We start from the raw sequence: 16,378 nt of genomic DNA, 5'->3' as shown, positions 1-16,378 counted from the left end.
TGGAAGCCAAGTATGGTTCTGAGTGGGGTGGTTGGCATTCTGCTGAGATTTCTAGGCCTCATGAGGTGGGTCTTTGGAGGTATATTAGTAGGGGGTGGCGGTTGTTTTCTAGCCACACCAGATTCGATCCAGGTGATGGATCCAAAATTAGATTTTGGGATGATGTTTGGTGCGAAGAAGCATGTCTTAAGGAAGTTTTTCCAAGCCTATACAACAAAGCTTGTGCAAAAGACGCGTCTATTGCTGACAATATGGACTCCACGGGTGGAGCTCTTCAATGGAATGTTAGCTTTTTTCGGTTAATTCATGATTGGGAATTGGAAGTGTTAGCCTTGTTCTACACTTTGTTGTATTCCCATAGAATGAATAGGGAAGGAGAGGATAAAATTTGGTGGATTCTGTCTAGTAAAGGGAAGTTTGATGTTAGATCTTACTACAATGCCTTGGCTAGCACAGAGGCTAGTCCGTTCCCTTGGAAATTTTCAGTTTCTTTCTTTTTCTAAGCTACTTGTTAGACTGTTCCCTCGAATAGAAGACATTGTTACTACTATTCTATCTTTTGCGCTATCCGCTACATCATCCGTATAGAATACAAAACAAATCCAAAGTTGATTCAAATGAAAGTGTACAAGTTTTTGTTCTACTTCTAAAAAAATTGTTGCTTCCTGGCCAGAATTCCACAAAATCAGGAAAACCTTAAAAAGATTTAAAAGATAATGCATATGCACAAGCACCAACCTGAGGAACCCAAGCTCTAAGACCACGATCCCACTTGTACGTAGTCCCATCATCATCAGTGAATTCTTCCTCCCCATCTGGTGGTGTCGAAGGTCTGTCATGATCAACTTCCCCCAAGTCAACACCAACATTTCCAGAATGAATTTCATTCTTTAACGCTTGTGCCTCTGCCACTGCTTCCGCCTCTCTAACCTCCTTCTGCCATTTCTCAAACTCGTCATCATCACTGGCAGGCACTGCACAAAGTATCATATGGTAAGACTATAATTCAAGAGAAAATCAGAAACAGCAGTCAAATAGAAAATGAAGAGAAGACTTCACCTATAGTTGAATCATCAGCTCTGTGCTGAGAAATTCCAGTCAGCAGCCCAGGGATTGAGGACAATGGCTGCCATTCGCTTCTCCCTTCAGACCATACAAGTGTACTTTCGGAGAGGTACCCATTTAAGAAATGCTCTGTCCAGGCGAAGTAAATAAGCTAAATAGATGTTTCAATAGCTCGTAATACCAATTCAACATGATAGAGATGGAACAATTGTCCTGAAACCGTGCTATTGTTTACTGGTAGAACTGAAATTCAAGAGAGAAGAAAAAAAAAATTAAAATCACTTAAAACAAAAAGGATATCACTATAACAAAATAAACTGGAGGCCCTTCCTCCAGTTTCTTTATTTTAGACACTAAGCCATCCATTCACATTAGCACTAGTTTTAAGACAACTGATCCATCTTTCACATGCTCAGCAGTTTTCTAAAAGAACCATAACATTGTCTACTAATACCACACTTACCACGCAACTCAGAAAAAGCATAAGGGCCAACATTTTGTTGATTTTCACCAAGAACATACCATCCAACTTCAGTAACTGCTTCACAGTTCCCATCAACACTGTGTTCAGCACCTGCAAAATCCAGGAAGACAACATTAAGTTATTCTTGCTTTTCTTGAGCCACAACACACATTCAAAGATGCATGCACATATATCCGCAACAAACACATTCATACTCACAGCTAAAATCAACCAATAGAAAGTCAGCTGGAACATCTATTGCAGCAGGGTATAGATGGACAATTGATCAGAAAGAAATTCAAATTCACACATTCTAAATTGTTATCTGGATCCTGGAAAATAGTAGATACAAGCCCATACCATCCATTAAGTATACTGGACATTATCCAGCAATAATATTCATTTTCCAAATACAAAGAAACTTAAATTCTCTCAAGAACACAGATATGCATGTATGTGACTGTGCAATTGTTTTTTTTTATAAATGATTATGCATGTTTATTGAATGAGAAATGTTACATACCACACCACTATCCCACCACTGTCCCAATATGCTGATGTGGCATTGTCAATCCACCATTGTCTTTTTTTTCCTTTTAACAACTGCTAATCTAAGAATGGATTCACAATGTCCCATCAGCATAATGGAATAGTAGTAGGATAGTAGTATTACACATATTGAATATAGGATGCTGCAGTTCTAAGAACACAGATATGCATGTATGTGACTGTGCAATTGTTTTTTTTTATAAATGATTATGCATGTTTATTGAATGAGAAATGTTACATACCACACCACTATCCCACCACTGTCCCAATATGCTGATGTGGCATTGTCAATCCACCATTGTCTTTTTTTTCCTTTTAACAACTGCTAATCTAAGAATGGATTCACAATGTCCCATCAGCATAATGGAATAGTAGTAGGATAGTAGTATTACACATATTGAATATAGGATGCTGCAGTTCTGGGTGTGCTCTTCACTTTCTTCCCAAAAGGACCCTCTTTTTACTTCTCTTACAGCCAATGCAAAGAATGGAATCATGATTCAAAGAAAAACAAGCATTCATTAAATTAAAAATCAGAATAAAGAACAAATATAATTTTTAAAAAAATAAATAAAATAAATAAAAAATTAAAAAAAAAAAAAAAAAACACCAATCACATCTTAAGGACATAGGCCCCCCGCCAAAACCCAAAATTAAGTTGTCTCTTTTGCACATCTTCATTACAAATAAAACTACAAACTGTTAACCTGAGGCAAATCAACCTCTCACCCAGGTTCTAACCCCATTTGGCACATGAGTTTTATATATATATAATCATTAAACAAAAATATAAACAAATGGGCATCGGAAAATCAGATTATAAAACTGTGTAGCAAAATCAACTGAGAATCCACGCAGTACCCAAGAACATAAAACTAATTCATACAACACCACCCTAACCAATTTTATGTTTTTTTTTTTTTTTTTTTGTGTCTCTCCTCCTCCCTCCCTGCCTCCCACCTTGGCAAACAATTGCTCAGGCTTTCGCCTGCCAACGTGGCCCCAAGGAACTGTTTGCAATCAAGGAGGGTCAAACATTAGACCTGATGCTTCATGAGGCACCAAGACTAAGTGACTTACCACTCAAGCCATTACCTTGGGGGTTAAAAGTTAACCTTGGCAAACAATATAGAACCGAATAGGTATAAAAAAAAAAATTCCACTAAAACATGGAAAGTAACTCAATTCCTAAATCAATTTTTTTTTTTTTTTTTTTTGTATGTTTGTAATAAACAAACCCAACTTAACCCTAACCCAATCGTACTCAGCATTATATGAATGCAAATAATAAAAAAAACCCAAATAGGTATAACAAATTTTCTCTAAAACACGAAAATTCATACGATTCCTCACCAACCAACCCATCTGCTAATTTTTCATTTATTTATCTCTCCCAACAAACCAAACCGTTACTTAATCCTGTAAAACCCTAGCACTCACCTTTCAATTAAGAGTCAGGAAAATGAAATAAATTGCAAAATAGGTATCAAATAATTTTCCAGGAATTAAAATGCTTCGTCCTGATCTCTATGATCCTAAATCTAATCTTAGGGTTTGAACAGCGAATAATTATACTATATTAACAAAATTTTTATAAAAATAAAGGAAAAACAAAATTTGATCAAATTTAATTGCAAATAATAAGCGCGCACCAGGGTGTTGCTCTTGGTGGTTAGCCTCAAAGCCGTTTTTGGACGACATCGTTTTCGAATCCCTGCGGTTTGGTGTTCTTCGGTGATATATGAAAGAAGAGAAACGAATGGGGTTTGTTTGGTTTACAGATGTTCCTGTTTGTATAAATATGCGGGAACAACGATGTTCTTGCACCCAGACGAGGATGTCCGTATCCTTCTTTTTTTTCCTTACCAGGATGATTATGTGAATCACTACGTTGCCCTAGTAATTCGGTGCGTATCACAAAAATAAAGCTTTTAAGTTAAAAAAATATTTTTTGACAAAAATTTTATTTATTTTGATCATTTTTAGGTTTTTTAGACCCTTAAAAGTGCTTTTAATTGTTTTACCAAATGATACTTCTTCTTTTTTTCAAACCGATTTTTTGAGTGTTAAACGCACTTTTAGGCTCCTCAAAATTTCAAACAAGCCCTAATTCCTAAGTCGATTTGACTCGCAAGTTAATTTGATATTTATTAATTTAACTCGTTTAATTAAATATATCAAATTTTACAACCTTAACACGACCGCCTTTTTTTTTTTTAACAAATTGATGATTTCATTCCTTTCAAATCAGAGAAACAAACAAGAGTATAAAACTCTAAAGAAAAAGAGCAGATTGCTCTAAAGTGACAATATTAAAAATACATTAAGGAGATTCCTCCATCCAAATACGCTCATTGGTGCAATTAAGTGCAAACTTTGCTAAACAATGGGCCTCTGTATTTGTTTCTCGCTTCACATGAGAGACCATCCAACTCTGAAGCATCCGTAAAATCAAACGGACATCATCCACAATTTGACCGTAAGGCCTCAAATTGTTTCCTTAATCTCTATAGCTTGAACCACCAATAGGGAATCACCTTCTAGAATAATATTCTAAATACCCAAATCCCTACTAAATTCCACATCTACTAAAGCTGACATAGCTTCCGCAATCACAGGTTCTTGAAGAGCATTAAGTCTCTCTGCAATGACAAAACCTTTGTAGTCCCAAACTATTATACCACAGCCCAAACATTTTTTATGCTTATCAACAGCAACATCCCAATTCACCTTATACCTACCAAAAGGAGGTTTTGCCCATCTCTCCATACCAATTGACGCATGGTGCAGCACATCTACAAATTCCTCACCTCTACCAGACACTTTTGCAAATTGGGAAAGAGTTAAACCTGCCTCCTGTACAAGTCTACTAGGATGAAGGAACTCTCCACCATGTACAACTGTATTCCGTCGTGCCCATATCCTCTTCGCAAATAAAGCAAACAGATTCATCTCCTCACCATTACACCTCAAAAGTAAATTGTCCACCACATCCAGAAATGTTATGTTTTGCGCTTGGGTTTTTTGAATTCTCCTATCACACACACCCCATACATCCATCGATGAGGGACATTTCCATAATATATGCATCATAGTTTCTTGTTCCCGTTCACAAAAAATACACAAATCTTCATCAACAACTCTCCTCTGCAGTAATTTTTCTTTCATCGGGAGAATATCAGCACACGCACGCCATAGAAACACCTTAGTGGCATTTGGAACCCGTAAACTCCAAACTGCTTTCCACACATGCGTATAACCCGACCTAGATGAGCCTTCTCCTTTTAGAGAATTGATCCTATCTTTTTCCATGTAATAGGCACTTCGTACAGTAAATAAGCCTGTATTAGTTGACCTCCATATCATCTTATCTACATGGCTATATTTACTTAATGGAATGCTACAAATAGTCTCAAGTTCACTAGTACTAAAAATCTCCTGCATCAACTTAGTGTTCCAACCTCCTAAGTCCTTATCCTTTAGTTCCTCCACTTTCGCACATGCATCTAGTCGTGTACAACGGGACTAGACCACAAAAGCCGTAGGTGTTGGTAACCATTTATCATGCCAAATCCAAACTGTACTTCCATCCCCAATCCGCCAATTAAGTCCCATTTTGAGAAGGTCCCTTGCTGAAAGGAAACTATGCCAAGCATACAATGGTCGACTTCCAAGTTTTGCCTCTAACATAGATCCACATGGATAATATTTAGCTTTAATAATTCTTCCTGTCAAACTCTTCGGATTCTGCAACAACCGCCAGCATTGTTTGGCTAACAATGCTTTGTTAAAACAAGTCAGATTGTGGAACCCTATACCTCCTTGGGATTTAGCAAATCTCATTTTCTCCCAACTCATCCAGTGGATCTTCCTATCCTTCTCCTTGTGCCCCCACCAGAATTTTTGCATAAGAGAATTAAGCTCCCTACACAATTATTTCGGAAGGAGGAACACACTCATACTATAAGTAGGGATAGCTTGTATGACTGCCTTGAGAAGTACTTCTTTGCCTACTTGAGATAAAAATGCCGTCTTCCAATCCCTGATTCTCCGTTTAACTCTCTCTACTATAGACTGAAATTCACTCACCGGTGCTTTCCCTACTAATGTAGGTAATCCCAGATATGTATCAAAATGCTGTGAAACAAGAATACCAACCAACTGAATCATGAAATCACGAACCTCCTGCCTTGTATTTCTACTAAAGAAAATAAAAGTTTTGTCTTTATTAAGCCTTTACCCCGAAGCCCTCTCATACACATCTAAAATCCTCGACAAACATTCCCAGTCTTCCCTAGTTGCCTTACAAAAGAGAAAACTATCATCAGTGAAGAATAAGTGATTGAGCTTTGGTCCCCCTATAGACGTGGGAACAACCTTTAAAACCCATGTGCATTCAGCTCGCTAAAGTAACGAACTCAAGGCCTCTGCACAAATCAAAAATAGATATGGAGATAGAGGATCCCCCTGACGAATTCCTCTAGATGGCTGAATGTGCCCCACCGGCTCACCATTGATAATAATGGAATATTGAACCGTAGTAATACATTTCATGATCAACTCTACCCACTTCAAATCAAACCCCATTCTCTTCATTACCTTAGCCAAGAACACCCACTCCACCTTGTCATATGCCTTACTCATATCTATCTTCAAGGCCATAAATCCATACTTTCCCCACATGCGATAATGCATGGTGTATAATGTTTCTTAAGCAGCTAAAATGTTGTCAAAGATAAGACGACCCGGAATGAAAGCACTTTGGTTACTAGAGATAATATGTGGAAGAACAACTTTCAACCTATTCGCCAACACCTTAAACAAAATCTTATAAACAACATTACACAGACTAATAGGGCGAAATTCAGTTACTCTAGTAAGATTTTTTTTTTTTTTTTGGAATCAATTCAATGTGAGTAAAATTTACAGCTTCAGCAAAACTACCTGAATTAAAAAAAAAAATTCATAAAAGCATCCCAAACTTCTTGGCCCACTACTTCCCATTGTTCTTGGTAAAAGCTCGCAGTAAAACCATTCGGACCTGGAGATTTGAAATGAGCCATATGTTGTAAAGCTGCTAACACCTCCTCTGTTGACAAAGCCACCAATAATTGCTCATTCATGCTTTCGGAAACCCTTCTAGATACTGCCTCAAGACACTGAGAGATCCCCACCGGATTTGAAGTAGTGAAAATTTTTTGAAAATAATTAATGTAAACTTTTTCAACAGCTTTTGGATTTGAGAAAACCCAACCCTCTTCATCCGAAATGCTATAAATTTTACTTGCTCTCTGACGTTGTTTAACACAAGCATGAAAATATTTCGAATTTTGATCCCCAAACTTGAGCCGATGTTCTTTTGCCATGTGTCTCCATTTCAGCTCTTCTCATTCCATTAAATCATTCACCTCAAATTGAAGCCTTTGAATAGACTCCACATTTAGTTGCCCCTCCTCTTCAAATAGAATCTATAACTCCCCCATTTTCTTCTTGATCATACTCTTAGTTGGGTTTTGATTTTCTCTGTTCCATTGCACCAACCCACACTAACTCATATCCAGATTATTTTTTACGACCTCCTAGACACCCACTGAAGGTACTTTCTTCTTCCATACTTTTTCGAATAACCTCATAGGCCTTCTTATTTTCCCCCCATCTTGCTTCATATTTGAATGTATTATGATAAACTCTTCTTCGCTCCATCTGTTTTTGAAAGGTTAAGAACAAAGGGGTGTGATCCGAACAACGCGTAGCAATAACTTCTATATTTCTAACCGGGTACATCTCCTCCCATTCTCCATTTGCCACAACATGTTCTAATCACTCTTTAATAAATTGCCCATCACCCCTCATATTACACCAAGTAAATTTTGGACCTACAAAACCCATATCATTTCGTTCACAAAAATCCAGAGTGGATATAAAATCAACCATCTGAAGGGCCTCTTTAAATGGGCGAGTGAGACAATACCATCCGCATACCCGTTTAATAATCATATTATGTTACACATAACCAGTTTTCGGCCCATATATATATATATATATTAATTTGTATGAATTTTAAAAATGAAATTATATCTGAATTAAAGTTTGCACTTAATTGCACCAATGAGCGTATTTGGATGGAGGAATCTCCTGAATGTATTTTTAACATTGTCACTTTAGAGCAATCTCCTCTTTTTCTTTAGAGTTTTATACTCTTGTTTGTTTCTCTAATTTGAAAGGAATGAAATCATCAGTTCGTTAAAAAAAAAAAGGCGGCAGTTTTGTTAAGGTTGTAAAATTTGATATATTTAATTAAACGAGTTAAATTAATAAATATCAAATTAACCTGCGAGTCAAATCGACTTAGGAATTAGGGCTTGTTTGAAATTTTGAGGGGCCTAAAAGTGCTTTTAACATTCAAAAAGCCCATTTGAAGAAAAAAGTACTTGTTTAGTAAAAAAATTAAAAGCGCTTTTAAGGGTCAAAAAGCCTAAAAATGGCCAAAAAGTACTTTTGGCAAAAGCTTAAAAATGAAGCTTTTGCTCAAAAGCTCTTTTTAACTTAAAAGCTCTATTTTTCAGACGCAGTCTCAAACAGGCTCTTAGAGCATGCAAAAAGCGCTTATGATGCCTCAGAAGTCCGTTTCAGAAAAAATTAGAGTCGTTTGATAAAATATTTTCAAAGCGCTTTGGAGGTTCTAAACGCTCAAAACCACGTTTGGGGCGAAGCTGGAAAACGTGGCTTCTACTCAAACGGACTTCTGGAATAAAGGCGCACCGCAGTTTTGTGTTTAATGAAATATATACACGGAGAAAAATTCCTTAAGAATTTCATGTAATGACAACCATACACATATATAAACATCACTTTGAACCAAACTTATCATTTTGCCACAGTTGAAAGCCGCTACAGGGAGAGAGACAAGCAGAAGTTCATCTCGTTCCAGTGAGTTCGTTGGATTTTTGATTATTTTCATCTCTTTTGTTCAAATCTTGACATGTATAAAAGAACTAAACATAAGAGAAAGACATGTATGCAGTCTGCAAAGAAGAGAATTAGAAAAAATATAGAGAAAATACAAAAGAGAGACCTACAGAGAAGATAATTAGAAAAAAATAGAGGATAGAAGGGAAAAGAAAATAAAGAAGCGATGAAGGGGTTGGAGAGTGATAGATGGCTTTGGGCAGTGTGAAGAGCTGCTCCCGCGTGGGTAGATACAGATTTGTCAATTTTTTTTTTTTTAACTTTTTTTCTTTTTTCTTTTCTGAATTGTTTCTAGAATATATGCATTGTTTATGACGCTAGGAACGTGATAGATGGCTTTGGGCAGTGTGTTGAGCTGCTCCCACGTGGGGTAGATACGAATTTCACAATTTTTTCTTTTTTCTTTTCTAAATTGTTTCTAGAATATATGCATTGTTTCTGATGCTAGGAAACAATGCAAGTGTATTAAAAAATTTCTTTCTCTCTTACACGTCGCAGAGCCTCTGTTGTGAGATGACAATAATGTGCTTGCTATTGTGAGATATGACAATTTTTTTTTTAGAATCTCTTTCTCTCACTCACACCACTGACTCATGCCTTTCTCCTTTGCAAAAGTTGGTTCCACAGCTCATTATATATATCTCACAACAGATTTTTTTTAGAATCTCTTTTTCTCTCTCACACCACCGACTCATGCATTGTCCTTTGCAAAACTTGGTTCCACAGCTCATTATATATATATATGAAGCTTATGAAGGGGTGAATGACAATGGCGTAGGAAGACAATTAATTCACATGAATTATTTAATGCCTTTCCTGTTGTAGAAATTTGATTCTATTATTTTTTTTATGTTGCCCTTTTGTTGGATGGACATGCATATTATTCATGCAAATATGATTTTTTTGCATTCTATCAGTCAATCACTTTAAACAAATTTATAATTGTTAATAGTGTTTAACAAACTTTTTTATTTATAATTTTATTAGCTTATTTATTGTTTGAAAAACATGAATAAAATAGGTCAAAGCAACGTTACAGCTGCTACTACAGATACTCAGATAAAAAAAGTAGTTTGGACTGAAAAAATGCTAGAAGATTATCTTGACATACATATTACTGAGATTCATGCTGGTAACCGCCCAGGAACACATTTCAAAAGGACAGGATGGAAAAATGTGATAGATAAATTTAATGAAAAAACTGGAAAATAATATTGCTATAAACAACTAAAGAACAAGTAAGATAGTTTGAAAAAAAAAAGTGGTACATTTGGAAAAGATTGATAGGCAAGGAAACTGGCCTTGGATGGGATCCGATGAAAAAGACAATTGATGCGCCCAATGATTGGTGAGAAAAAAAAATTGCAAGTATTATATTTGTACTTATTTGTTTTTGTTTAAATAATTTAAAAAATGTTTATTATTGATTTTTACATATACCTAAATACAGGAAGTTCCAGAAGCAACCAAGTTTCGCACAACAGGTTTGACTTATGCTATGAATGTGGAAATATTGTTTAGAGATATAATTGCCACTAGGAAGGGATCTTGGACACCATCCATAGGGTTGGTTTCTAATGATATTGGTGTCATAGATAGTGCAGATGAAATGTTTAATGAAGATGACAATGTTGTAGAAGGTTTAGATGTTTTGGATGATGAACCAAATCTCAATACACATGGCATTGATAATATTCTTGCTGATTTGGATATGCGGGATAAAGGAAATATGAAGTTTGATCTTGCGGTTCAATGTAAGAAAATAAATAAAATAGTTCAAATTGTTAGTCAACATTTGACTCGTATTTGTGATGTAATAGAAAGTAAAAATACAATGACATCTAAGAGCTACGATAAACCTGAATGTAATATTGAAGAGGCTATAGATGTTGTTCGGGGGATTGCTGAAAGAGAAAATGACATTGACATCCTTAAGTTTGCAACAGATGTATTTCTTAAGAGATCACATAAAGAGATGTTTGTGACTATTAAAGAATCATGGTTGCAGATTGACTTTATTAAGCGAATGGGAAATAAAGAAATTAACCGTCGTAACATAGATTAATATTATTATTTTTTAATGTTGTTTTGTTATAAACTATTTTGAGAAGTTGTAAGGATTTATTTGAATGTTATTTATTTATTTTTTTTATGTGTTGATTTGTATACTAAGGTAAGTATATTATAATATTTAATAACTACGTAGATAACTACGTAAATATATCTTTTTCTTATTTTTATGGGTGCTTATATATTTATTTTGTGCTTATTTCTTTCTTTATTTTATTTTTTTCCCTTATAGACATGGACAATAGTGATTATAGCACTCAAGATGATACAAGTGATAGTGATTATGGTGAAGAGAAAAATGAAAATGAAAATGATGTTTTTATTCTACCAGCTGCAGCAGTAAAATTTGTTGAAAACTATTATATGTCATATATTGCAAAGGAACCTTGTAGGACCTCTTTTCAAATAGGTTATAAGTGGATTATGAAGATTCTACAAGGTAATCCTGATAGGTGTAAACAAAATGGAAATACACGCATTTCTTTACTTGTGTAAAGAATTGAAGGAAATATATCATTTAAGAGGTACTAGGAAATTAACTGTTGAAAAGTTGGTGGCAATGTTTTTTAATACTTTAGGCTATAGGTTTGGGAATAGAATAGTGGACATTTTACTCATGTGTTTAATGGTTGTTTCAAGAATGACGATTGACATTATTAATCCTATTGATAGAAAATTTAGGGATGTTCAAAGCAAAATTCGTGATGATGAGCGGTATTGGCCATACTTCAAATATTGCATTGGAGCCATTGATGGAACCCATGTGCTAGTTCAAATTTCCCCATCAAAACAAATACCATATATTGGTCGAAAATGGACTCCTACTCAAAATGTTATGGCTGTTTGTGATTTTCGTATGTGTTTCACCTTTATTTGGGCTGGATGGGAAGGTACTGCACATGATACACATATTTTTTTGGAAGCTATTCGAAAGGAAGAATTGCAATTTCCACACCCACCTAAAGGTTTGTATTTAATAAAAGGGGAAACTTCACTTACCCTCCTATACTTTCGCGGTTTTTGCAGACACCCCCACATTCTTCAAAAACTCTCACTTTGATGTATTCAACTTTCGTTTCCTTCCACTTTGCCCCTTCCGTTAGGATTTTGTAGTTAAATCAAACGGTCAAATGAGTAAAAGTCCTTTATAGCCCTAATTTTTTTTAAATTCCAAATTTACCCTTATTTATAAATAAAAAAATATTATTATAATTATTATATTTAAAAATAAATAAATAAAACAAATAAAAAAGTGACCCACCGACGGGTCACAAGTGACCCCCGATGGGTCTTGTGACCCCCGTTGGGTCAAACACCGTCAAATTTTTTTTTTTTAATATATAATAATAATAATATGACCCATGGGTCACAATACGGGTGGGTTAGATCCACCGGTAAACCCACGGGTCAGGATTTATAAAAAATAAATATTTTTTTAATAAAAAATAAGGGCAAGATTGGAATTTCACACTCCTCCGTTAGGATTTAACAGAAAATCATAACGGAATAGGCAAAGTGGAAGGAAACAAAAGTTAGATACATCAAAGTGAGAGTTTTTGAACAATAGGGAGGTGTCTGCAAAAACCACGAAAGTATAGGGAGGGTAAGTGAAGTTTCCCCTTAATAAAAATAACAACTATGAATTATACATGAAAAAAATATACATTTCAATATTTTTTATGACCGTTATTCGTATATTTTTTTTGCAGGAAAGTATTACTTGGTAGACACAGGATATCCTCACATGAAGGGATACATGGGGCCATACAAAGGGGAGCGGTATCATCTACCAGACTTTCGTCGCGGAAGCCAACCGAGGAGTATGCATGAAATTTTTAATCATGCACATTCATCACTTAGATGCACTATTGAAAGAACATTTGGAGTTTGGAAAAATAAGTAGAAGTTATTGCATTGCATGTTGAATTTTCCTTATGATAAACAAGTAAAAATCGTGGTGGCGTCTATGACTCTTCATAACTTCATTAGGAAGCATGCAATAAAGAATGCTGAGTTCCAACCATATGATGATGATGAGGATTTACTACCTACTGACTGTATAGGCGATGGCGAAGCACAAGATGAGTCAAACATACAACAATTAGAGACATCCAATGAAAATTCTATGAACATTGAGCGTGATCATATTGCTAATCTACTTCTAACCCGTTAATGTTCTTTTATTTTTTTATTTATGTTGTTGTGTTATAAACTATTTAAAATGTTGTAAGGATCTCCTTGAATGATGTTCTTTCTTATGTGTTAAATACTTTAAATACTTAAAAAATAAAAATAAAAATGATTGACATCACTTTTTATTACATATAAGTGCAAAAAAAATAAAATGTTAATGTTTTGTTACATAAACCATTACAAAATAATTTTTACTTGTGAAAGCTAACATTAGCCATTTTTATATAAAAAGGTTGGTATAAATTGAAAAAAAAATAAAAAATAATAATAATAATTAATTACCAACCTTAGGCCTTTATTGTCATTATCGACATGTGATGATTTTACGTAAAATGACATATATTTGGTGTTATGTAATGATTTTTTTTTTAGCTTATACTAAAAAAATCATTACATGTTCTTTATTGTCATTTTTGCAACTGAAATCACTTTTTTAGTTTTGTTACCAAACATCAGTAACATCAAAAAAACACTTAAGACATGCAATTACCAAACATGTAAACAGTTTTTCAGTAACAACACTTTTAACAAAAGTTCACTGATAAAAGCACTATATTCAAAAAATCTATTTTTTATCGCAATCCCAAACAGACTTTTAGTATGAGGTAGAACCGTAGAAGCTCATAGCAGTACCTGGAGAGCTTCTTAGACCCCATGTTCCGAGCTTAATCTTTCCCATGACCCACCAGCCCCAGCCACCAGTGGGGTGGCTCCAAGTCCAACCACCTATGCGGGTAGCCCACCGCTGGGTGGGGGGCTAGCGGTAGGATGCAACTATAGGTGACTTTTTCTTTTTTTCCTTTTTTTTTTTTTTAATAAAATAATTAAAATACATATCATTTTGATTTTTAACGGACGTCGCATAATTAGAGAGAGAAAAAATACAGAAAGAGCTCTTTCAAATTCAAAAATAAAAAATTAAGCTTTTAAAGTTAATATTTTAAAAGTGAGATTGATTTCAAAAAAACGTGATTACTCGAGAATTATCATATATTTAGGGTGCATTTAGGATTAACATTTTATAAATAAAAAGTGCAATTTTAAATCAAATTGCAAAAAAATAAACTGTTTGGAATTGCGTTTTTAAAAAATTGCTATTTGAAAACACATATTTTATACATTTTCAAATCATATGTAAGAATGTGTTTTTCTGAAAATGTACAATTTTTTAGGCTAAATTGTAATTTTAAAAATTAAATAGTAATTTTGTCAAACACTTAATTACGTTTTCAAAAACTTGTGTTTTTAATTCATACATTTGAAATCGCAGAACCAAACCCGAACCGAAGGACTCTTAGAATAAGCATATTAACTAGTCTTAAAAGGGAATTCTATAAAATTATGTATGTTAAGATCTACAATTTTGAATATCTGACTATCTGACCAAAAAGAAAAAAAGGACCAGGCCATCTAGAATAACCTGGAATACGCTAAGTTCAACAAAATTGAGATCAGTTCATTTTGATCGTTTGATCCTCAAGCCACCCATCAACTGTCAAATCCCAACAAATCCAATGATCCAAATCAAATGAATGGTCTCTGTATGTATTATATGCAAGGAACTCTTGAAAGCAAAACTAGCCGTTAGAAATTATGCGTGTGGGGTTTGTTCCCTTGACTTTCCTCCAACGGTCACATTTTGTCCTCTCAACCAATATGACCGTTGAGGCTCCCCCCTACACACACTCTATATCTTCCCCCTTCGCCTCCGCATTTCTCTTCAAACCAATCCACCATTTCCAAGCTTCCAAAACTCAAATTCCACAAAACCCACTTGACCCAAAATCTCCGCAAGTCACCAGAATCCGTTGAATTTCGCTGAATTTTGAGGAATCTTGAAATGGGTATCGGCATGAACAGCACCCCACCAAGCTCAGTGGCTCAATCCCACTACCACACCCACAAGGTCTTCCTGTTCTGCAACTACATTCTACTTGGCGCGGCCTCCAGTTGCATCTTCCTCACCCTCTCGCTCCGCCTCCTCCCCTCTATAAGTGGCTTCTTCCTGATCCTCCTCCACATCCTCACCATCACCGGGGCGGTCTCAGGATGTGCAGCGGCGTCATCGGGGACTAGCCGGTGGTACGCGGCTCACATGGTGATGACGGTGCTGACGGCAATATTTCAAGGGTCGGTGTCGGTGCTGATCTTCACGAGAACAGGGGATTTTCTGGGGCAGTTGAAGTCGTATGTGAGGGAAGAGGATGGAGCTGTGATACTGAAGTTGGCTGGTGGGTTATGTGTGTTGATCTTCTGCTTGGAGTGGGTGGTGTTGACTCTTGCGTTTTTCTTGAAGTACTATGCTTATGTTGAGGGCGATAATGGTGGGCATGCGATGAGGAGGAGTACTGCCAAAGTGCAGCAAGAGGAAGACATGAAGGACTGGCCATGGCCTTTCCAAGTTTAAGTTCAAGCAAAGAAGATGGTTTGATTTTCCTGATCATCCCAGTGTTGGCCACTGCAGCATATTATAGTATTATTCGTTGAATTTGATTCATTGGTTGGAGTGTTCTTTATTTATTCTGAATTGTATTTCTTTTTAATGTTTGCTTTACTGTATTGAGTAATTTCATAGGCTACAGAAATGTTTTATATTTTTGCTCCTCTTAATTTTCGGTATTGATAGTATACTTTGCCAAATTGCTTAAAATACTTTTGTGATGTTTTGTTTTCTAATAGAGTAAACAATTTGGTCTCTAAAAGAAGAGAATGAGAAAAAATAGCTCGTGACAAGAAGAATGAGCATCATAAATCTGCATATTATTAATTGTTTTTTTTTTTTTTTTGACATGTCTACACAAGAGGAGTAGGGGGGATTCGAACTAGTGACTTCCGCTTTTTTAGGCGTGGTCCCGGCCGATTAAGCTACCTCTTAAGGACGCATATTATTAATTGTTAGTTCTTAGCAAGATTAAAAGAAGAGGTGTGAGGGGGTGGGGGGGGAATTCTGAAAATAGATTGAAATTCCTGACTACTTAACAATATCCACTACAAATTTATTGGCTTACAAATTTGGATCCTTCTCCTGTTCATTTTGGTCCTTTAAAATACCAGGATAATTTTGCTCAT

The 16,378-nt window shown here is 35.4% G+C and overlaps 4 protein-coding genes across 4 annotated transcripts in view; 2 read left to right on the top strand and 2 right to left on the bottom strand.

The window, feature by feature from the left end:
• Positions 1 to 3,938, bottom strand: part of LOC132170909 (splicing factor U2AF-associated protein 2) — a 28,933-nt gene extending 24,995 nt beyond the window's left edge. The window contains exons 1-4 of the mRNA XM_059582063.1: positions 3,730 to 3,938; positions 1,529 to 1,639; positions 1,060 to 1,194; positions 739 to 974 (exon numbers count right to left, since the gene is read on the bottom strand). Of these exons, the coding sequence (XP_059438046.1) occupies positions 739 to 974; positions 1,060 to 1,194; positions 1,529 to 1,639; positions 3,730 to 3,778 (531 nt within the window). The 5' untranslated portion in view covers positions 3,779 to 3,938. The remainder of the gene's footprint in view (positions 1 to 738; positions 975 to 1,059; positions 1,195 to 1,528; positions 1,640 to 3,729) is intronic.
• Positions 3,939 to 4,630: 692 nt separating this feature from the next.
• Positions 4,631 to 6,772, bottom strand: LOC132169050 (uncharacterized). Its single transcript, XM_059580140.1, has 3 exons — positions 6,677 to 6,772; positions 6,167 to 6,214; positions 4,631 to 5,602 (listed from the first exon to the last, which is right to left on the bottom strand). The coding sequence occupies exons 1-3, from the start codon at positions 6,770 to 6,772 to the stop codon at positions 4,631 to 4,633; spliced, it is 1,116 nt and encodes a 371-aa protein (XP_059436123.1).
• Positions 6,773 to 10,132: 3,360 nt separating this feature from the next.
• Positions 10,133 to 11,111, top strand: LOC132169049 (uncharacterized). Its single transcript, XM_059580139.1, has 2 exons — positions 10,133 to 10,222; positions 10,497 to 11,111. Exons 1-2 carry the CDS (start codon positions 10,133 to 10,135, stop codon positions 11,109 to 11,111), a joined length of 705 nt encoding a protein of 234 aa, XP_059436122.1.
• Positions 11,112 to 15,015: 3,904 nt separating this feature from the next.
• Positions 15,016 to 15,919, top strand: LOC132171687 (uncharacterized). The gene has a single exon (XM_059583069.1). The coding sequence runs from the start codon at positions 15,150 to 15,152 to the stop codon at positions 15,714 to 15,716; it is 567 nt and encodes a 188-aa protein (XP_059439052.1). The 5' UTR covers positions 15,016 to 15,149; the 3' UTR covers positions 15,717 to 15,919.
• The last annotated feature ends 459 nt before the right edge of the window (positions 15,920 to 16,378 follow it).

The sequence above is a fragment of the Corylus avellana genome, chromosome ca2 (genome assembly GCF_901000735.1).
Source record: "Corylus avellana chromosome ca2, CavTom2PMs-1.0".
NCBI classification, from domain to species: domain Eukaryota; kingdom Viridiplantae; phylum Streptophyta; class Magnoliopsida; order Fagales; family Betulaceae; genus Corylus; species Corylus avellana.
This window is presented reverse-complemented; position numbering and strand designations above follow the sequence as displayed.